General features: G+C 37.3%; 1 protein-coding gene across 1 annotated transcript in view; it reads left to right on the top strand.

Moving 5' to 3' along the window:
* Positions 1 to 12457, top strand: part of LOC148107620 (A disintegrin and metallopeptidase domain 3-like) — a 119491-nt gene extending 107034 nt beyond the window's left edge. The window contains exons 19-20 of the mRNA XM_087856326.1: positions 8938 to 9100; positions 12409 to 12457. Of these exons, the coding sequence (XP_087712452.1) occupies positions 8938 to 9100; positions 12409 to 12457 (212 nt within the window). The remainder of the gene's footprint in view (positions 1 to 8937; positions 9101 to 12408) is intronic.
* Positions 12458 to 23670: the final 11213 nt, after the last annotated feature.

Genomic DNA, 23670 nt, shown 5'->3' with positions numbered 1-23670 from the left:
CTAGGTCTCCTGTTCTTGCAGGTAAGGGCTTTATGAAGAAGATGTCCTGTAATACCCTGCAATTTAGTGTCTCCTTGTTCTTCAGGGCCTGGCACATCTAGGAGTATCTCTAATGTGTGCTGCATGTGCTCTGCTGGCCACTTTCATCCTTTAGGTCAATCATCTGCAGAAGCTCTCTTTGCCTGTTGCAGGCAGTGTTTGGTCCCTGGCCTGAATGTGGCAAATTTTAACTAGTTGTGCTCTGGTCTGCTTGTAAAATGAGACCTGTCATTGCCCCTAATGGAACTAAGGTCTTGCAAAACTCCTGGATCAGAAGAAGAGCTGTTGGCAGGGGTTTGGGCTGGTATTCTGGGGAAAGAGGCCCATTGTGCTGGGACTGAGGCTAGCATGAGTGGGAAGTGCATTTCTTAAGGAGCATAGGGAAGTGGAGCTTTGTATAAGCCAGTTATGTAGCAAGTATTGGTGCTGGTTCTGCAAGTGGCCTTGTTTTTATGCTGAGGGATGGGGGAGGGAAAAGGCACTTGCCAGTTCCTTTGTTCCCAGAAAGGTCTATCCATTAATGGCGCTTCTTTGGAACATGCTCAGAAATGAGCAACTAACCTTCCCACTGTGTGCCCCAGGCATTCTTCAGATCAAAGTTTCTGTTTTGTATGTCTGTAGGCTGTTTGTCCTGCCTTTTCTCCAAGAGCAGACCCAATGGATCTGGACTCTCCCAGAGCTAAACATGCTGACCGTTAAAACTATAGGCTTTAAGCCTTGCTGGTTGCAAGATTTCATGAAATTCAGGCCCTCTCACTTTCCAAGCCAATTGCTATGGAGATTCACTCACCGTTCTCCTCATCCTTGGCTCCCTCATGCCCCCGCCAATGGCCATGATCCATTTCTCTCTGAAGTTGAATCTCCGTACTTCCTACCTTCTTCAGTGTGACCTCTTCTTTACCTTTAGTTGTGGAGTTTGTTCTATCTATCTTCAGATAGATTTCTGGGATATTTAGGATGATTTGATAGTTATCTAGTTGAGTTTGTGGGATAATGGAAGCCTAAGGTCCTCCCACACTGCTGCCATCTCCTGCAATCTCAAAATTAAAAACTTCTGTGCTGGAAATGATACAACAAGAAGTGAAATACCAACTACAAAATGGGAGAATGTATTTGCAAATCTTGTATCTCATATAGGATTTGTATTCAGAATATATAAAGAACATAAATTCATAATAAAAAGACAACCCAAATAAAATTGGAAAAGGCTTAAATAAACACATCTCCATAGAAGATACATAAATGGCCATAAGCCCATGAAAAGATGGTGAACATTCTAGGAAAATGAAAATCAAAACCACAATGAATACAACTTGACACTCATTAGAATCATCATAATAAAAAATATAGGCAACATGTGTTAGCATGTGAAGAAATTGAACTCTCCTTGGTGCTCTCTCTCCAGCACAGCTCCAACTCTGGTATCTTCTTCCACTCTCAACCCAGTAATCAGCTGTATAATTAGCTTTAGGCTGCTATATATTATATATATAATATATTATATCTATCTATCTATCTATCATCTATCTATCTATCATCATCTATCTATCTAAATAGATAGATAGATAATCTGTCTCTTTCCCTCTCTCTCTCTCTCTATATATATATAATCTCTTTGTCTATCCATCTATCTTATCTTTCTTGCCAAAAACTCCTGGGAGGCTCCTTCTTAACCCTTCTGCTGTCTCTAACCTATAGAGCATCTTTTTGTCAGTGCCACACCCTGTAGAGTCTAACCTTTTCGACTGTTGTGAATTCTTTCCTCTGCCTCCTCGGCTCAGTGGAAATGCTGTAGTTTGCCCTCAACTCCAATTCTCTGAGCTGAGCTGAGCAAATTGTCTATTGGTAGAATTGGATTTTCATAAAATCAATGTCATGTTTTCCTTCCTTCACATAAAGTTTTGCATTTCCTATTGACTTCCAGAAATCATTTCCTTCGTGTGTTTTGTCCTATTTTATCATTTTATTATACAGGACTAGCTTGGCACCATTTAATGAAAACACTTTATCTTGACCAAAGTGGAAGCCTTTTTTTTCTTCCTTAGAAAAATGGATATTGCCCATTTAATCCAGTAATGATTAGTCCAATTTCTTAAATCAGCCTCTGAAGTAATTATGCACATAAGGAAGCTCCACTTCCAATATGATATAATTTTTCGTTGAGGTGAATTGATGGAGAGTTGATCTTCTCTGATGGATGAGGCAAGGAAGAATTTTAAAAGTATTGAGTTTTACCATAGGTTAAGCCTGCTACATATTTGCTTAATTTCAATATTTTTGCATATATTTGCCAATTTTCTATAATTCATAAAACATCATGAGTCACTTTTTTTTTGGATAAACCAATTCTTATAATTGGATTGTGCCTGCATTTAAAGTTAATGCATTTTTGTTTTGGGGGGCATTAAATTCATTTGTATTTAATATCCTCATAGTTGTTTTGGTGGTAATTCTGATTCCTTAATTTAGTTAATCGTATTTTAGTCATCTGGCTTATTTCTTTTGACTAATGGAATTGAGATTTCATTCATTTTCCCAATTTCCCATAATGCCTTCATAACACTTAGGGGAATATCTGTTTTCTAATTAGTATACTCCTAATTAGAACAATATCACCTTATGCAGGTACTATGGAAATTTAACCTAATTTATTATTATTGTTTTTGAAGAGTAAATAGACAAAGGGGATTAAAGTACACTTGATGAGCATTAACATATAGAATTGTTGAATTGTTATACACTTGAAAGTAATGTAGCACTGTAGATATACTTAGATAAAAAGGAAATTAAAATAAAATTTAAAAAGAACAAAAAATTTTAAAAATAAAAGTGCCAGTTACACAAAAACTTTATTATATCATTTTTAATAATTTTTTACTCTATTTTTTAAATTTAAATTCAATTAATTAACATACAGTGTATTATTAGTTTCAGAGGTGAGTTCAGTGATTCATCAGTTATGTATAACACTCAGTGCTTATTACATCACGTGCCCTCCATAATGCCTATCACCCTATTACCCCATCCCCTCCACCTCCATCCCTCCAAGCAACCCTCAGTTTGTTTCCTATGGTTAAGGGTCTCTTAGGGTTTGTCTCCCTCTCTGATTACGTCTTGTTTTATTTTTCCTCTCTTCTTCTATGCTTCTTTGTTTTGTTTCATAAATTCCACATATGAGGGAAACCATATGATAATTCTTTTTCTCTGATTAACTTATTTTGCCTACCATAATAACCTATAGTTCCATCCATGTCTTTGCAAATGGCAAGATTTCATTTTTTTGATGGCTGAGTAATATTCTATGATATCATATATCATACATCACAGCTTCTGTATCCATTTATCTGTAGATGGACATCTGGGCTCTTTCCATACTTTGGCTATTGTGGACATTGTGGCTATAAACATTGGGGTGCAGGTATCCCTTTGAATCACTACATTTGTATCTTTGGGGTATATACCTAGTAGTGCAATTGCTCGGTCACAGGGTAGCTATATTTTCACCTTTTTGAGGAACCTCCATACTGTTTTCAAGAGTGGCTATACCACCATGCATTCCCACCAGCAGTGTAAGGGGGTTCCACATTCTCCCCCTCCTCATCAATATTTGTTATTTCCTGACTTGTTAATTTAAGCCGTTTAGACTGGCATGAGATGATATCTTACTGTGATTTTGATTTGTATTTCCCTGATGTCGAGTGATGTTGAGCATTATTTCATGTGTATGTTGGCCACTTGTATGTCTTCTTTGGAGAAATGTCTGTTCATGTCTTCTGCCCATTTCTTGGCTGGATTATTTGCTTTTGGGGTATTGAGTTTGACAAGTTCTTGATAGATTTTGGATGCTAGCCATTTATCTGATAAAATATTACAAAATTCTTCTCCCATTCTGTAGGTTGTCTTTTGGTTTTGTCGAATGTTTCCTATGCTTTGCAAAAGCTTTTTATCTTGATGAAGTCCCAATGGTTCATTTTTGCCTTTGTTTCCCTTGCCTTTGGAGTCATGTCTACCCAGATGTTTCTGTAGCTAAGGTCAAAGAGGTTGCTGCCTATGTTCTCTTCTAGGATTTTGATGGATTACTGTCTCACATTTACATCTTTCATCCATTTTGAGTCTATTTTTCTGTATGGTGTAAGGAAATGGTCCAGTTTCGTTCTTCTGCATGTGGCCTTCCAATTTTCCCAACACCATTTATTGCAGAAACTGTCTTTTTTCCCTTGAATAGTCTTTCCTCCTTTGTCAAACATTAGTTGAGCATAGAGTTGAAGGTCCATTTCTGGGTTCTGTATTCTGTTCCATTGATCTATGTGTCTGTTTTTGTGCCAGTACCATACCATCTTGATGATTACAGCTTTGTAACATAGCTTGAAATCTGGAATTGTGATGCCATCAAATTTGGCTTTCTTTTTCAACTTTTTGCTATTTGGGGTCTTTTCTTTTTCCATACAAATTTTAAGATTATTTGTTCCCTCTCTGAGAAAAATGTTAATAGTATTTTGATAAAGATTGCATTGAATGTCTAGATTGCTCTAGGTAGCATAGACATTTCAACAATTATTTGTTTTACCAATCCATGAGCATGAAATATTTTTCCATTTCTTTTGTCTTCCTCAATTTCTTTCATGAGTGTTCTAAAGTTTTCTGAGTACAGATCCTTTGCCTCTTTGGTAAGGTTTATTCCTAGGTATCTTACGGTTTTCAGTGCAATTGTAAACGGGATCTAGTCCTTAACTTCTCTTTCTTCTGTCTTATTGTTTCTGTATAGAAATGCAACTGATTTCTGTGCATCGATTTTATATCTTGCCACTTTGCCAAATTCCTTTATGAGTTCTAACAATTTTCAGTTGGAGCCTTTTGTTTTTTTCACACAGAGTATCATGTCATCTGTGAAGACTGAGTGTTTGATCTCTTCTTTGCTTATTTGATGCCTTTTATTTCTTTTTGCTGTCTGCTGGGGCTAGCATTTCTATTACTATGTTGAACAACAGTGGTAAGAGTGGACATCCCTTTCCTGACCTTAGGGTAAAAGCTCTCAGTCTTTTCTGTGAGAATGTTATTTGCCATTGCTTTTCAAATATGGCTTTTATGATATATTCCTTCTCCACCTACACTGTGCAGAGTTTTAATCAAGAATGGATGCTGTAATTTGTCAAATGCTTTTCTGCATCTATTGAGAGGATCATATAGTTCTTGTCCTTTCTTTTATTAATGTAGAGTGTCATTTTGATTGATTTGCAGCTGTTGGACCACCCTTGAAGCCCAGGAATAAATCCCACTTGGTCATGGAGAATAATCCTTTTAATGTACTGTTGGATCCTATTGGCTAGTATTTTGGTGAAAATTTTTGCATCCATATTCATTAACGATATTGATCTGTAATTCTCCTTTTTGGTGGGCCTTTGTCTGGTTTTTTGATCAAGGTAATGCTGGCCTCATAGAAAGAGTTTAGAAGCTTTTCTTCCATTTTTATATTTTTGAATCAGCTTAACAAGGATAGGTATTATTTCTTTTTTGATTCATTGGTAGAATTCCCTGGGGAGGCCATCAGGCCCTGGACTCTTTTGGGGAGGTTTTTGATCACTGCTTCAATATCTTCATAATTAATCTGTCTGTTTAGATAATCAATTTCTTCCTGTTTCAGACATGGTAGTTTATAGGTTTCCAGGAAGGCATCCATTTCTTCCAAGTTGTTTAATTTATTAGCATAAAGCTGTTGATAAAAGTTTCTAATGATCCTTCCTATTTCATTGGTGTTGGTTGTGACCTCTCCCTTTTCATTCATAATTTTATTAATTCGGGTCCTTTCTCTGTTTTTTTGAATAAGTCTTGCCAGTGGCTTATTAATCTTATTTATACTTTCAAAGAACCACCTTCTAGTTTCATTGATGTGCTCTACCATGCTCCTGATTTCCAATTCATTGATCTCTGCTCTAATCTTGATCAACTACCTTCTCGTGCATGGGTTAGGCCTGTTCTTCTGTTCCAGCTCCACCTTCTTAAGATGAGAATATAAAAACTGTATTTTAGATTTTCCTGTTCTTTTGTATGAGGCTTGGATGGCCATGTATTTTCCCCTTAGGACTGCCTTTGCAGTGTCCCATAGGTTTTGGACTGATGTGTTTTCATTCTCTTTGGTTTCCATAAATTGCTTAAGCTCATCCTTAATTCCCTGGTTTACCCAATCATTCTTATGCAGGATGGTTCTTAGTTTCCAAGTGTTTAAGTTTCTTCCAAATTTTTCCTTGTGATTGAGTTCCAGTTTCAAAGCATTGTGGTCTGAGAATATGCAGGGAATAATGTCAGCCTTTTGGTATCGGTGGAGACCTGTTTTGTGACCCAGTATATGGTCTATTCTGGAGAAAGTTCCATGTGCATTCAAAAAGAATTATTCTTTTGTTTTCGTGTGTAGTGTTCTGTATATATCTATGAGGTCCATCTGGTCCAGTATGTGATTCAAAGCTCTTGTTTCTTTGTTGATTCTCTGCTTAGGTGATCTTTCCATTGCTGAGAGTGGAGTGTTGAGGTCCCCTACTATTAATATATTATTATCCATATGTCTCTTTATTCTGTTTTAGGGTTGGCTTGTGTATCTAGCTGTTCCCCTTTTGTGGGCATAGATATTTATAATTGTCATATCCACTTGTTGGATACACCCTTTAAGAATAATATAGTGTCCTCTGTATCTCTAACTACTGTCTTTAGCTTAAAATCTAATCTGTCTGATAGGAGAATCACCACCCCAGCTTTCTTTTGAGTTCCGTTGGCATGAAAAATGGTTCTCCCTCCCTTCACTTTCAGTCTGGATGTATCTTTAGGTTCAAAATGAATCTCTTGTAGACAACATATGGCTAGGTCATGTCTTTTTATCCAATCTGCAACCCTGTGGTGTTTATGGGGGCATTTAGGCCATTCACATTGAGAGTGATTATTGAGAGATATGATTTTAATGATGTCATGTTGCCTGTGAAGTCTTTGTTTCCATAGATTGTAAATCTCTGTTGTGTATCACTCTTGGGGTCTTTTTACTTTTATAGAACCCCCCTTAATATTTCTTGTAGGGCTGGCTTGGTGGTCACATATTCTTTCAGTTTCTGCCATTCTTGGAATGTCCTTGTCTCTCCATCCATTCTGAATGACTGCCTTGCTGTATAAAGGATCCTTGGCTGCATGTTCTTCTCACTTAGTGCTCTGAATATGCCTTGCCAGTTTTTTTCTGGCTTGCCAGGTCTCTGTATACAGGTCTGACATTATTCTGATGTTCTTCCCTCTGTAGGTGAGGATTCTCTTCCCCCTGGCTACTTTCAAGATTTTTTCCTTCATCTAAGATTTGTGAATTGTACTATTATGTGCCATGGTGTTGGTCTGTTCTCACTGATCTTGAGAGGGGTCTTCTCTGCCTCTTGGACATGAATGCTTGTTTCCTTTGCCAGATTAGGGAAGTTCTCAGCTATAATTGTTCAAATATCTCTTTAGATCTCTCTCGTTTTCCATCCCTTGGGTATGCTGATGATTCTGACATTTAAACGTTTCATTGAGTTAGTAATCTCCTATACTGTATATTCTTGAGATTGGATTTTATTGAGTCAAGTTCCCATTTTTTCGTTCTTTTCTTTCATCTCATCTTCCAATTCAGTAATTCGTATTACTGCCTCTTTTACCCTGGCCCTCAGAGCATCCAGTTTAGACTGCATTTGATCCATAGCATTTTAAATTTCTGCCAGATTCGCTCTCATTTCCACCCTTAGAGATTCTATACTCTCGTTAATATTTTCGCTAGTATTTTTTCAAGCCTACACATCATCTTGACCATTGTTACTCTGAACTCCATTTCTGACAATTTGGTTATATCCATATTCATTAGTTCTGTGGCAGAGGCCGCAGTCTCTGTTTCTTTTCTTTGTTGGGAGGGATTCCTCCTCCTTGTCATTCTGATGAGGAGAGGTTGCAAGGATGCACAGAGCCCAAATTATTGACCAGGACCCAAGCAATATGCATTTGTTTTATTAGGGACCTTAGCAATGTGTGCTTCTTGATTTTTCAGCCTGTCTTCTGGGAAAGGGGCCTGCCACACTGATACTCAGGCAACCCTGTTTGGATAGAGTTGCCCCATCCCCTTTGAGAGGGGGTGGGGATGGGTACATTGAGAACTGGTATTTTCAGGCTTTTGTTCTCTGGCAGCTTTCCCTGGTGGTTTTCAGTGACTCCTCTGAGACTCAGAGCCACAGTAGCCATATCCAAGCCACTGTCTCAGTCTTGCAGTCTGCTCTCCACTCAGCTCTCCTGGCCCCTTTAACTCTGTTTCTGTTGGTGCTGCTAAAAACCCCACAGTATCCTGGATTGCGCACCCCACAGCCTCTCTCCCAAACCTCACTCCCAGGGCTGGCCTGTCTCTGTCCTTTATGCTTCTAACACCTACAGCCACCCCCAGTTCCCACACGCACCACTGAGATCCCTGTTTCAGTGTGGTTCACGCGTGCTCTGGATCCCTGGTTTTCAGTCTGGTCACGCACGTGCTCCCTAGCTCCCGGTCTCAGTTGGCTTTCTCACGAGCTACCAGTCCATGAATCCTGCCCACTCTCCGGTGCAGGAGACTACTGCTTCCTGGCCCCTGAGCATGGCAGCTCCCTCCCCCTTCCGTTTATCTTCCAATATCTGTGCACAGATTCACCACTCCCCGCTTCATACCTCAATACTCAGCACTGGAGATATTGGTTTGTAGAGATCTAAATGTATCTACCTATGTCTGTGGCTGATTTTGTGGATATTCAGGATGATCTGGTAGATATCCGGCTCAATTCAGGGGACCAGCTGAAAAAATGTCCCCTACTCCTCAGACATCTTTTTTCTTCCCCAACTCTTCCATTTTGATAAATTTAAAATGTACTTTCATGTTTTCAGCTCAAGGTGAAAGCTTACTTAGAAAACGATATGCTGCTCCTCAAAGAAATGGCCTCTTGATCAGTTTCTACATTTTTCTACCCATCCTTATTTTAACTGCCATCATCGTTTTTAAATGGGATAAAATAAGATTTTGGAACAGAGAGGGAACAGTAAGTGGAGAGTAAGTAAATTAATTATTTGTAAAATTAATTTTAAAATCCAATTGAGGAAGAAGTAAAATGTAATTCAGAATATTGTAAACAGGACTTAAAAGTGTTGTGTTTGGATATTGGGTGAATTGGGTTAAAAAGTAGAAATATTGAGTCTTGATATATACTAATTTTTTTTCAGATTTCATGTAGAAGTTATCTTTCTTGTTCTTATAGGTCCAGAAATAACTGAAATTACTCAGTAAGTTCACAGTGCCTTTCAAATTGAAAGCCATTCTGGGTGCTATTGCATCAGCAGGCTCTGACCACCACCTAAGCAACCTCATTTATTTATTTATTTTTTTCGCATTGACATTCAGTTGTACCAAGGCAATTAATAGAGATAAGGAAACAAATTTTGTGAATTGAATATGTAGAAGGTGAGAAAAATGTTTTTTAAAAAACCCATATGAAAAGGAGAATACAGATAGGACAATGCACATTTTACACTTAATTAGTGTTGTTCATATATTTCTAAAATTAGAATTAAGGTACTTGAAATGGGCACCACAAAAATTCTACTTAATATCTGTCTCCATAGATAGTTTTGAAATTTTATTTTCTTGTGATGAGGACTTTTAAAATCTATTGTCTGAGTAAGTTTCAAATATGCAGTATTTTAGTATTAATTATAGTCACCATGTTATACATTATATACTCATTACTTAATTGTTTTGTAACTGGAAGTTTGTACCTTTGATCTCCTTCATTCATTTCACTCACCCCACAAACCCACCTTTGATAACCATCAACTTATTATCTGTATCTATGAGCTTATTTTTTGTTTTAAAAAACAAACAAAAAAAAAACTGGGTGGCTCAGTCGGTTGAGGGTCTGCCTTCTGCTCAGGTCATGATCCCAGGGTCCTGGGATGGAGCCCCACATTGGCAGGGAGTCTGCTTCTCCCTCTGCCTGCTGCTCCCCCTGCTTGTGTTCTCCCTCTCTGTCAAATGAATAAATAAAATTTAAAAAAAATTTAGATCCCACACATAAGTGAGATCATATGGTAGTTGTCTTTATCTAACTCCTTTCACTTACATACAATTTTTTTTTTTTACCATATCACCATACAAGTCACAAATTTGCTTAGTCAGGGATATTTAGGGAAAAGGGAATGTGGAAGAAAGAATAAATAAATGGGTCTCATTTTCTATGCTAAAGGAAAATGTCTCTGTTTCCCACTTGCAGAAATAAAGATAACATAATGAAATAAAGCTTCCATCAAAAAAACTCTCAAGAACATGGACTTATGAGGAACGTGCCTCAACATAAAAAAGAGCATATCTGAAAAACCCATCGCTAACATCATACTCAAAGATGAAACTTTGAAAACTCTTCCTTGAGGATCAGGAACAAGACAAGGATGTCTGCTCTTGCCACTGTTTTCAACATAGTACTGAAAGTCTTAACCATAGGAATTAGGAAACAGAAAGATATAAAAAAATATCCAGATTGATAAGGAAGAAATAAAACTGTCACTATTTGCGGATGACAGGATAGTCTGCATAGAAAAACTTACAGAAAAAACTATTAGAACTAATAAATGAATTCAGCAATGCTGAAATATACAAAATTAATGCACAGAAATCAGTTGTGGTTCTATACACTCCTAATGAAGTATCAGAGAAGTCAAAAAAACTATTCCATATACGATTGGAACAAAAAGAATAAAATACCTAGGAATAAACTTAACCAAGGAAGCAAGTGACCTTTACTCAGAAAACAATAAGACATTGATGACAGAAATTGAAGGTGACACAAATGGAAAGATACGTCATGCTCAGGGATTGGAAGAATTAATATTGTTAATATTAATTATATTGTTAGTATCCATACTACCTAAAACTGTCTACAGATTAAATATAATCTCCCTCAAACTACCAGTGGCATTTTTTGCAGAACCAGAACAAATAATCCTGAAGTTTTTATAGAACCACAAAAGACCCCAAAGAGTCAAAGCAATCTTGAAAAAGAACAAAGCTAGAGGTATCCAAGATTTCAAGATATAAGTACAAAGTTGTAGTAATCAAAAGAGTATGGTCCTGGCACCAAAATAGACACATCAATCAATGGAAGAGACCCAGAAATGGACCCAAAACTATATGGTCAATTAATTTGCGACAAAGGAGGCAAGAATATGCAATGAGAAAAAGACATGCAAATAAAATAAAATAAATTAAAACAAAACAGAACAAAATGACCACTTCCTTACACCATACACAAAAATAAACTCGAAATGAATGAAAGACCTAAATGTGAGACCTGAAACAATAAAAATCCTACAAGAAAACACAGGCAGTAATTACTTTGACATTGGTGGTAGAAACATTTTTCTAGATATGTCTCTTCAGACAAAAGAGATAAAAGCAAAAATAAAATATTGGGACTACACCAAAATAAACTTATGCACAGTGAAGTAAGCCATGAAGAAAACAAAAAGGAAATCTACTGCATGTGAGAAGAGATTTGCAAATGATATGTTAGATAAGGGGTTAATCTCTAAAGTATATAAAGAATTTGAACATTTCAACACCAAAAAACCCCACAAATAATCTGATTTAAATTTGGGCAAAGGACCTGAATAGACATTTTTCCAAAGAAGATATACAAATACCAAACAGACACATGAAAAGATGCTCAACATCACTAATCATTAGGAAAATGCAACTCAAAACCACAGTGAGATATGAACTTACACCTGTCATAATGGCTAGAATCCAAAAACCGAGAAATAACAAGTGTTGGTAAAGATGTGAAGGAAAACGAAACAAAACAAAAATCTTGTGCACTGTTGGTGGGAATGTAAATTGGAGCAGCTACTGTGCAAAACATTATGGAGGTTTCTCAAAAATTTAAAATACCTGGAGAGTATTATGCTAAATGAAATAAGTCAGACTGAGACAAATACCATATGATTCCACTTATGAATGGAAAAAATAATGAATAAACAAACAAACAGCAGAATCAGATCTATAAATACAGAGATCAAATTGCTGGTTGTCAGAGGGGAGTGAGGTGGAGGGTTGGGTAAAATGGGTGAAAAGGAGAGGAAGATGTAGGTTTCTAGTAATGGAATGAATAAGACGAGGCAATAAAAGGTACAGCATAGAGAATACAGTCAATGGCATTGTAATAGTGCTATAATCGGACAGGTGGTAGCCACACTTGTGGTGAATATAGCATAATGCATAAACTTGTCAAATAATTAAGTTGTACTCAAACAGAAAAATAAAATTACAATGTTTTCTAACCCTAAAGTAATGCCATTTCTTTTTTACAGATCTGTATCAGAAGACGGCAGTAGTAACAGCAACCAGTCATCAAGTTAAAGGTAAATTGAGGAATCAAATGAGTGAAAATGGTATAATTCATAAAATAATTTAAAAATTTTAATACCTTAGTGTAAACACGCTATTATTCCATATTCCATCATCTTGATTCCTATTTATCAGTATCGTATACTAAGACAAAGAATGAAAGAATTTGAAAATTTTGTTTTACATTAATTTGCAAATATTTAGTGTTAGCTAAAATTTTTTTTGTATGAGTAGTTTGTTCCATTTTATTTTATTTTATTTTTATTATGTTAGTCACCATACAGTACATCCATGGTTTTTGATGTAAAGTTCGATGATTCATTAGTTGTGTATAACACCCAGTGCACCATGCAATACGTGCCCTCCTTACTACCCATCACCAGCCTATCCCATTCCCCCACCCCCTCCCCTCTGAAGTGCTCAGTTTGTTTCTCAGAGTCCATAGTCTCTCATGCTTCATTTCCCCTCTGATTACCCCCCTTTCTTTATCCCTTTCTTCCCCTACTGATCTTCCTAGTTCTTATGTTCCGTAGATGAGAGAAATCATATGATAATTGTCTTTCTCTGCTTGACTTATTTCACTTAGCATTATCTCCTCCAGTGCCGTCCATGTTGCAGCAAATGTGGAGAACTCGTTCTTTTTATTTTTTTTAATGATTTTTTATTATATTATGTTAGTCACCATACAGTACATCCCCGGTTTCCGATGTAAAGCTCGATGATTCATTAGTTGCGTATAACACGCAGTGCACCATGCAATACGTGCCCTCCTTACTACCCATCACCGGTCTATCCCATTCCCCCACCCCCATCCCCTCTGAGGCCCTCAGTTTGTTTCTCATAGTCCATAGTCTCTCATGTTTCATTCCCCCTTCTGATTACCCCCCTTTCTTTATCCCTTTCTTCCCCTACCGATCATCCTAGTTCTTATGTTCCATAGATGAGAGAAATCACATGATAGTTGTCTTTCTCTGCTTGACTTATTTCACTTAGCATAATCTCCTCCAGTGCCGTCCATGTTGCAGCAAATGTTGAGAATTCGTTCTTTCTGATAGCTGAGTAATATTCCATTGTATATATGGACCACAGCTTCTTCATCCAATCATCTGTTGAAGGGCATCTCGGCTCCTTCCACGATTTAGCTATTGTGGACATTGCTGCTATGAACATTGGGGTGCATACGGCCCTTCTCTTCACTACGTCTGTATCTTTGGGGTAAATACTCAGTAGTGCAATGGCTGGGTCATAGGGTAGCTCAATTTTTAACTTTTTGAGGGACCTCCACACTGTTTTCCAGAGTGGCTGTACAAACTTGCATTCCCACCAACAATGTAGGAGGGATCCCCTTTCTCCACATCCTCTCCAGCAATTGTTGTTTCTTGCCTTGTCAATTTTTCCCATTCTAACTGGTGTAAGGTGGCATCTCAGTGTGGTTTTGATTTGAATTTCCCTGATGGCTAATGATTTTGAACACTTTTTCATGTGTCTGTTAGCCATTTGTATGTCATCATTGGAAAAGTGTCTGTTCATATCTTCTGCCCATTTTATGATTTGTTTATTTGTTACTCATGTATTGAGTTTGAGAAGTCTTTGTAGATCTTGGATACCAGTCTTTTATCTATAGTGTCATTTGCAAATATCTTCTCCCATTTTGTGGGCTGCCTCTTAGTTTTCTTGACTGTTTCCTTGGCTGTGCAGAAGCTTTTTATCTTGATGAAGTTGCACAAATTCATTTTATCTTCTGTTTCTCTTGCCTTTGGAGATGTGTCATGAAAAATATTAGCCAGAGATTTATTAACCAACATTTTATGATAAGAAATGATTTTAAAGAGATTCTAAATATGTTTCTAAAGTATTTATGAACAACCACGCATCCTGCTTCCACAGTTAAGTTTCTAATTTGGTAGATTTACACAGATTAACTCACAACATTTAATTTCTTCCTCACTAAGCCTCCATGGTTATGGTTATCCTTATTTTTGAAATGAGGAAACTGACATAAAAAAACTTAAAAAATTATCTGTGTGTACAAAATTTTACTACGTCTTGGAACTGGAATTTCATTTAAAACAAACACATTCCAGGGTTTAACTCTTTTTTGTTGTTGTTGTTTTGTTTTTTCTTTCTTTTTATTTAAATACAATTAGGCCACATATAGTACATCATTAGTTTCAGATGTAGTGTTCAATGATTCATCAGTTGCACATAACCCTAGTGCTCATCACATCATGTGCCCTCTTTAATGCCCATCACCCAGTTACCCCATTCCCCCACCCACCTCCCCTACAGCAACCCTCAATTTGTTTCCTATAGTTAAGAGTCTTTCATGGTTTGTCTTCCTCTCTGATTTTTCCCAGTCTTCCTTCCCTTCCCCTATGATCCTCTGTGCTCTTTCTTATATTCCACATATGAGTGAAATGATATGATAATTGTCTTTCTCTGATTGAGCTATTTCACTTAGCATAATCAAATTCTCATCTCTAAAAATTCTGTGCTATATCTTCTTCTTCCTCCTGGTCTCTAAATTCCTGCACTTACTCCTGACCCCCAAAACTTTCTACACTGGCTCCCTCAATTCTCTCTCCTCTACACCTGTTATTTCTTTTTTCTTTTTTTAAAATTTTTAATTATGTTATTCACCATACAGTACATCATTAGTTCTTGATGTAGTGTTCCATGATTCATTGTTTTCCTATACCTCCCAGTGCTCCATGCAATACGTGCCCTCCTTAATACCCATCATCACCCTATCCCAATCCCACATCCCTCTCCCCTCTGAAACCCTTAGTTTGTTTCCCAGAGTCCATAGTCTCTCATGGTTCATTCCCCCTTCTGTTTACCCCCCCTTCATTCTTCCCTTCCTTCTCCTACCAATCTCCCTGCTATTCCTTATGTTCCATAAATAAGTGAAGCTATATGATAATTGTCTTTCTCTGCTTGGCTTATTTCACTTAGCATAATCTCCTCCAGTCCCATCCATGTTGCTGCAAATGTTGGATAATTGTTCTTTCTGATGGCTGAGTAATATTTCTTTGTATATATGGACCACATCTTCTTTATCCAGTCATCTGTTGAAGGACATCTCGGCTCTTTCCATAGTTTGGCTATTGTGGACAATGCTGCTATGAACATTGGGGTGCATATGGCCCTTCTCTTCACTATGTCTGTATCTTTGGGGTAAATTCCCATAGTGCAATTGCTGTATCATAGGGTAGCTCTAGTTTAACTTTTTGACCGCGACACTGTTTCCAATGTGGCTGTACCAGCTTGCATTCCCACCAACAGTGTAAGAGGTTCCTCTTTCTCTGCATCCTCTCCAAAAGCTGTTGTTTCTTGCCTTGTCCATTTTTGCCATTCTAACTGGCGTAAGGTGGCATCTCATAGTGGTTTTGATTTGAATTTCCCTGATGGCTAATGATTTTGAACTTTTTTTTCATATGTCTGTTAGCCATTTGTATGTCTTCATTGGAAAAGTGTCTGTTCATATCTTCTGCCCATTTTTTGATTTGATTATTTGTTTCTCATGTATTGAGTTTGAGAAGTTCTTTGTAGATCTTGGATACCAGTATTTTATCTGAAGTTTCATTTGTGAATATCTTCTCCCATTCTTGGGTTGCCTCTTTGTTTTGATGTCTGATTCCTTTACTGTGCAGAAACTTTTTATCTTTATTAAGTCCCAAAAGTTCATTTTTTCTTTTGTTTCTCTTGCCTTTGTTTTTTTATATGTTTCAATAACACTTTAATTATAAACACTGAAATTTGAATTTCACATAATTTTTACTTTTGTCAATGATTTCAAAATATAAATACCATTCTTAGCTTGTGGGCCATACAAAAATAAGTGGCAGGCTGGATTTGGCCTGTGAGTTGAAATTTGCTGATAGCTGGATTAGATTATGGCAGAAAGCCAGAAAATTGGCATAGACAACTAAGGCAAAACCATGAAAGTATCCTGCTGACTCTATCAAATGAAAGCAGACCGCCCCTGGTTATCCTTCCAAATACGGGATATACAGAGATAGGAGTATGACATGTCAGTGCTGCGTACTAGATGGCAAGGGCTGTATTGATTCACTCCATTAAAAAGGCCAAGTCTGAAGCAGTAGGTTCAATTGAAGTCACCGCCTAATTAATGTTATGACAATCAATGGTCATTCTCTAAGATACTACTTTTTTTTATAACAATTTTTTATTATGTTATGTTAGTCACCATACAGTATATCCTTACTTTTTGATGTATTTTCCATGATTCATTGTTTGCGTGTTATACCCAGTGCACCTTGCCTTTGGAGACATGTCATGAAAGAAGTTGCTGTGGCCTATGTCGAAGAGGTTACAGCCTATGTTCTCCTCTATGATTTTGATGGATTCCTGTCTCACATCAAGGTCTTTCATCCATTTGGAGTTTATCTTTGTGTGTGGTCTGAGAGAGTGGTCAAGTTTCAATCTTTTTCATATAGCTGTCCAATTTTCCCAGTACCATTTATTGAAGAGACTGTCTTTTTTCCACTGGATGTTTTTTCCTGCTTTGTCAAAGATTAGTTGCCCAAAGAGCCGACGGTCTATTTCTGGGTTCTCTATTCTGTTCCATTGGTCTGTGTGTCTGTTTTTGTGCCAGTACCATGCTGTCTTTGTGATCACAGCTTTGTAGTATAGCTTGAAAACTGGCAACGTGATGCCCCCAGCTTTGTTTTTCTTTTTCAACATGTCCTTGGCAATTTTGGGTCTTTTCTAGTTCCACACAGATTTCAGGATTGTTTGTTCTAGCTCTTTGAAAAATGTCATTGGTATTTTGATCGGGATGGCATTGAAAGTGTAGATGGATCTGGGTAACATAGATATTTTAACTATGTTTATTCTTCTGATCCATGAGTATGGAATGCTTTTCCATCTTTTTGTGTCTTCCTCAATGTCTTTCATCAATGTTCTGTAGTTTCTAGAGTATAGCTCCTTTACCTCTCTGGTGAAGTTTATTCCGAGATATCTTATGATTTTTGGTGCTATGGTAAATGGAATTGATTCCCTTATTTCTCCTTCTTCAGTCTCGTTGTTCGTGTATAAAAATGCAATTGATTTCTGAGCATTGATTTTGCATCCTGACACATAACTGAATTGCTCTATGAGTTCTAATAATTTGGGCGTTGGAGTCTTTTCGGTTTTCCATATAAAGTACCATGTCATCTGTGAAGAGCGAGAGTTTGACTTCCTCTTTTCCAATTTGAATACCTTTTATTCTTTTTTGTTGTCTGATTACTGTTGCTAGGACTTCTAGTACTATGTTGAACAATAATGGTGAGAATGGGCATCCTTGTCATGTTCCTGATCTTAAGGGAAAGGCTTTCAGCTTTTCCCTATTGAGAATGATATTCGCTGTAGGCTTTTCATAGATGGTTTTTATGAAATTGAGGAATGTTCCCTCTCTGCCTACACTCTAGTTTTAATCAGGAAAGGATGCTGTATTTATCAAATGCTTTTTCTGCCTCAATTGAAAGGATCATATGGTTCTTGTCCCTTCTCTTATTAATGTGATCTATCACACTGTTCAATTTGCAAATGTTGAACCACCTTTGCATACCAGGGATGAACCCCACTTGGTAGTGATGGATAATCCTTTTAATGTACTGTTGGATCCTATTAGAAGGATCTTGTTGAGAATTTTGGCATTCCCTATGCATCAGGGATACTGGTCTGTAATTCTCCTTTTTGTTGGGGTCTTTGCCTGGTTTGGGGATCAAGGTAATACTGGCCTCATAGAATGAGTTTGGTAGTTTTCCTTCTGTTTCTAATTTTTGGAACAGCTTCAGGGGAATAGGTATTATTTCTTCTTTGAATGTTTGGTAGAATTCCCCAGTGAATCTGTCAGGCCCTGGACTCTTTTTTTTTTTTTTTTTTAATCACTGCTTCAATCTCTTCATGATGAATCTGTCTGTTTAGACAATGAATTTCTTCCTGTTTCAGTCTTGCTATTTTATAGGTTTCCAGAAAGGCATCCATTTCTTCCAGGTTGTTTAATTTATTGCCATATGGTTGTTGATAATAGTTCTAATGATTGTTTCTATTTCGTTGGTGTTGGTCGTGATCTCTCCCTTCTCATTCATAATTTTATTAATTTGGGTCCTTTCTCTATTCTATTGAATAAGTCTGGCCAGTGGCTATTGATCTTATTTATTCTTTCAAAGAAGCAGCTTTTAGTTTTGTTGATCTGGTCTACTGTGCTCCTGGTTTCTAATTCATTGATCTCTGCTCTAATCTTGATCAACTGCCTTCTCGTTAATGGGTTAGGCCAGTTCTTCTGTGCCAAATCCAGCTTCTTAAGGTGAGAATATAAAAACTGTATTTGTATTTTAGATTGTCCTATTCCTTTGAGTGAGGCTTGGATGGCTGTGTATTTTCCCCATAGGAGTGCCTTTGCAGTGTTCCATAGGTTTTGGATCGATGTGTTTTCATTTTCATCAGTTTCTATAAATCACTTAAGTTCTTCTTCAATTCTCTGGTTTACCCAATCATTCTCATGCAGGATAATTCTTAGTTTCCAAGTGTTTGAGCTTCTTCCAAATTTTTCTGAGTGATTGAGTTCCAGTTTCAAAGCATTGTGGTCTGAGAATATGCAGGGAATAATGTCAGCCTTTTGGTATCGGTGGAGACCTGTTTTGTGACCCAGTATATGGTCTATTCTGGAGAATGTTCCATGTGCATTCAAAAAGAATTATTCTTTTGTTCTTGTGTGTAGTGTTCTGTATATATCTATGAGGTCCATCTGGTCCAGTATGTGATACAAAGCTCTTGTTTCCTTGTTGATTTTCTGCTTAGGTGATCTGTCCATTGCTGAGAGCAGAGTGTTGAGGTCCCTGCTATTAATATATTATTAACCATATGTCTCTTTATTCTGTTTTAGGGTTGGCTTGTGTATCTAGCTGTTCCCCTGTTGGGGGCTTAGATATTTATAATTGTCATATCCACTTGTTGGATACATCCTTTAAGAATAATATAGTGTCCTTTTGTATCTCTAACTACAGTCTTTAGTTTAAAATCTAATCCATCTGATACTAGAATTGTTACCCCAGGTTTCTTTTGAGGTCCATTGGCATGAAAAATGGTTCTCCCTCCCTTCACTTTCAGTCTAGATGTATCTGTAGGTTCAAAATAGGTTTCTTGTAGACAGCATATGGATGGGTCACGTCTTTTTATCTAATCTGCAACCCTGTGGCATTTTTGGGAGTATTTAGGCCATTCACATTGAGAGTGATTATTGAGAGATGTGATTTTGATGATGTCATGCTGCCTGTGACATCTTTGCTTCTATAGATTGTAAATTTCTGTTTTGTATCACTCACGGTCTTTTTACTTTTATAGAACCCCCCTTAATATTTCTTGTAGGGCTAGCTTGGTGGTCACATATTCTTTCAGTTTCTGCCATTCTTGGAAGGTCTTTGTCCCTCCATCCATTCTGAATGACAGCCTTGCTGTATAAAGGATCCTTGGCTGCATGTTCTTCTCACTTAGTGCTCTGAATATGTCTTGCCAGCTTTTTCTGGCTTTCCAGGTCTCTGTATACAGGTCTGATGTTATTCTGATGTTCTTCCCTCTGTAGGTGAGGATTCTCTTCCCCCTGGCTACTTTCAAGATTTTTTCCTTGGATCTAAGTTTGTGAATTGTCCTATTATGTGACGTGGTGTTGGTCTGTTCTCACTGATCTTGGGAGGGGTCCTCTCTGCCTCTTGTGCATGAATGCTTGTTTCCTTCACCAGATTAGGGAAGTTCTCAGCTACAATTTTTTCAAATATCTCTTCTAGACCTCTCTCTTTCTCCACCCCTCGGGGATGCCAATGATTCTGACATTGGAATGTTTCATTGAGTCAGTAATCTCCCGTAATCTCCATTCTTGAGATTGATTTTTTTTCAGCCAAGTTCCCATTTTTTCCTTCCTTTCTATCACCCATCTGCCAATTCACTAATTTGTCCTTCTTCCTCTTTTACCCTGGCCATCAGAGCATCCAATTTAGACATCATTTGATCCATACCATTCTTAATTTCTGCCAGATTCACTCTCATTTCTGCCCAGGGTTGAACTCTTAAGAACTTCACAATTTTGACACATGATGCTGGAAAAGGGAATTTGCATTTTTTGAGGAACTAGTAGATGCAAGGCAAAATGATAAATGCACTCTCCCTCCAGGTTAGAAAGACAATTCTCTACTCTAAAAGGGGATAAAGTTCTCATTTGTATATATTCAGTATAGATAAGTATAAATTGTCTGTATATGTACATATATACATTTGTGTACCTATATATTCAAATTTATAAGTCATATACATAAAGAAATCGTAATACTTGACACATTTAGCCTATCACTGGCAGTGAATGGAAAAACTAAGAATTCAACCATGAGTAAAATCAAGTGTTCATCAGGTTACTAATTTGCCATTCCACCATAGTTTACATTGATGGAGAGTTCAGTCAATGGATCTCTGTTTACCATCTGCCACCAAAGAAAACATTTCTAAATACGACCATTAATGTCAAATGGTCTTATTTGTCAGTATGGGTAAATGAGAGAGTTGGTGGTGAGGAAGGAGCTAGAGAGAGATTTTGAATATGATTGAGTGAGTGAGCCCTATTCAGCAAGGGATATGTAAACAAAGAGCTGGAGGAGGTGCAAGTATTTCCCCAGTTGAGATATTTGAAAGGAGGTACTTGACTTCCCAGGGTCAACTCATGGGAAGCTTTTATTTAAATGTAAAGGATAGAATGCAGCAAAGAGAGTGCAGGCAAGAAATGGGCACCACAGAGACACCTCATGCACAAGGCCTCAAGGTTCCTTATTTTAAATTTTAAACAGCCCATTGCAAATCTCACTGCCATTGTCTTGGCAAAAAGTGAAACCAGGCATCCAGGTTTTCCCAGAGATAAAGATAGAGCTTTTCCATTCCAACTGTAAATCAATCTGTCTGATACAGGTGTAGAGCTGGCAGAGGTATCCACACTTATATCTAGGCAACGGCTTTCCAAGCACTTGAATGGTCCCATGAAAAAAAAAAAAAGTCAGGAATGTTTGATGAATAAAAGTGATGTCAGTTTAGCTGGAGTAGAGTTAGCATGAGGGCTGTGGTAGTGAGTAGGTCACAGTAAAACTCCTGTAGGCTGTGGGAAGTCTTAGGAGCCATCTGTGTTTTGTTCTCAGTGAAAGGGGGAAATCACTGAAGAATTCATTTCAAGCATATGACTTCTACTTGAAAAGGCTGATTTGTTAAAAAAAATAATAATTAAATAAAATAAAAGGCTGGTTTCTCAAAAATAGTCCGTATAGTGGCAAGAGTAGAAGTGGAGAAACCAGTTAGCAGAGAAACTACTGCAATAATCTAGGAGGAAAGGGATGGTACCTGCCACCAGCGTAGTAAAGATGGTTTTAGAAATAAATTTTGAAGGTGACCAACAGAATGAATTGATAAGTTTGAATATAAAGTGTAAGAAAAAGTGCTTAAATAATGTTTACTGATAAAGCAATAAGATAATCAAGGTTAAATGTAAACAGACTTGTTTTCAAATTTGTGCTCTTAATACATTTTAAAATTTACATTAAAATTTATGAAGATTGTGAGAGAAAATCCACACAGGTAATGGAGAGCCGAAAGTGCTTTGTATGTCGTGACAAGTAGTTTGTTTTCTCATCTGTGAGAAAGTATGTGTCGTATAAATTATTTTTGAAGTGGTAAGGAAAAGATTCAGTATGACATGGTTTTTTGTTTTTAATTCTTAAAATTTTACTGGGATAAAGTAGGGAAAAAGTCAGTCAAACTCAGTAAGAACAACAGGCTAGTGAAATAGCTATGAGACTACGGAATACACAGAAATGCAGGAGGAGGCAGGATTGGGTAAGAGGAAAAGAACAAGAAAGTTTTGGGAGATATAACAGAGGTAGACTCAATTGAAGGGGTGACTGGATGGCTGTATTTGAGTTAGAATACAAGAGAAGTGCAAAGACTTAAACATTTCTGACACAATGGATGATGACACCTTTTATTAATGACATATTTTGTATCTGGGTCAGGACCAGCTTGTGTTGGAGTGATGACATGGAGGGGGTGAAGAATGAGTTTGGTTTTGAACATCTGTATGTATGTGGACACCTGTTGGATATGTACAGAGGTCTTCTGGAAATACTCTTCTTCTAAAGATAAAAATAGACAAATTAATAGTTATTATTTATTTCTTCACATATTTGTATTGTTCTTTCCCTCTGTTTCCTTGCTGGTGATTTTCTTTCACCCACGTGAATTGTTGAAACTGTGTAAATGAAATGTGTGTGAATACCACTTTATAATATTTTCCTTTACTGGGGATTCACAGACATTTCACGAAAAAGAAAGCTGGGTTTAAGAATTTCATGGAGCACAGGGATAGACTGTGACACTATAAGCAGTGTTCTATAAGCTAATTACTTGCTACAGCAGTAGTTGCACAGTAAAATTAGATAGCTTTTATTAATGATTAAAATTTAGCATTTCTTTTTTTCTGTATTTGTTTTACAACAGTGACTAAACGATGTCAAAAAGCCATAGGTTGGAGAAAGACTGTTACCAAGACATTCACCATTAACTGACCTGTTTCAAGAATGAAAAAACAAAAATCTGCTAGTCTCTCCTTTTGTTATGGCGTAAGGCTTTCAATTTCACAAACAAAATTAAATCCTGAGAGTGAAATATGTAGGCCTGTGTCTATTGATTCTTCTACCTTCTGTGATCCTTTATGGGGAATAGCAACATTGCCTCTTTTGAACCAAGGAAACTGGTTCAAAACATCCCAAGCTGTAAGCATTCCATTGTTCACTGCTGACGCTCACCCTCAGATGCCCAGGGCCATGCTAACGGCTCCCTTTGCAGGAAAAGACACCCACAGGTCACACCTTTCCAGTAGCTCATGGTTCTGTGCTCTATCCATTCCAGGCTTTGGGATATTGAGAGGAAATATTGCTAGGTAAGGTTAGCTCCAGAACCCTCAGGTAGTCACTAACATGATTCTGTGTTCAGGGAATTGCTTGAACTGAGTTTCTGGTCATAGATAACTGTTGTGTCTCCAGGTGATACTTCCTTGGCCTCAGGTAAACTGAGATCTAGGATATCTTTGTCCTTTGGTGAACCCAGACTTGTTAGTCCTTTTTCACAGAGCTGAGCTTTTCTGGATAAAAATTTCTTGCCCCAGTGCCTGCCTCCCTATCTCCCTGTTA

This window comes from Ursus americanus, chromosome 27 (genome assembly GCF_024610735.1).
Source record: "Ursus americanus isolate L20-20 chromosome 27, mUrsAme1.1.p, whole genome shotgun sequence".
NCBI lineage: Eukaryota > Metazoa > Chordata > Mammalia > Carnivora > Ursidae > Ursus > Ursus americanus.
The sequence above is the reverse complement of the archived record's forward strand: the minus strand, read 5'-3'. Positions and strand labels throughout refer to the sequence as shown.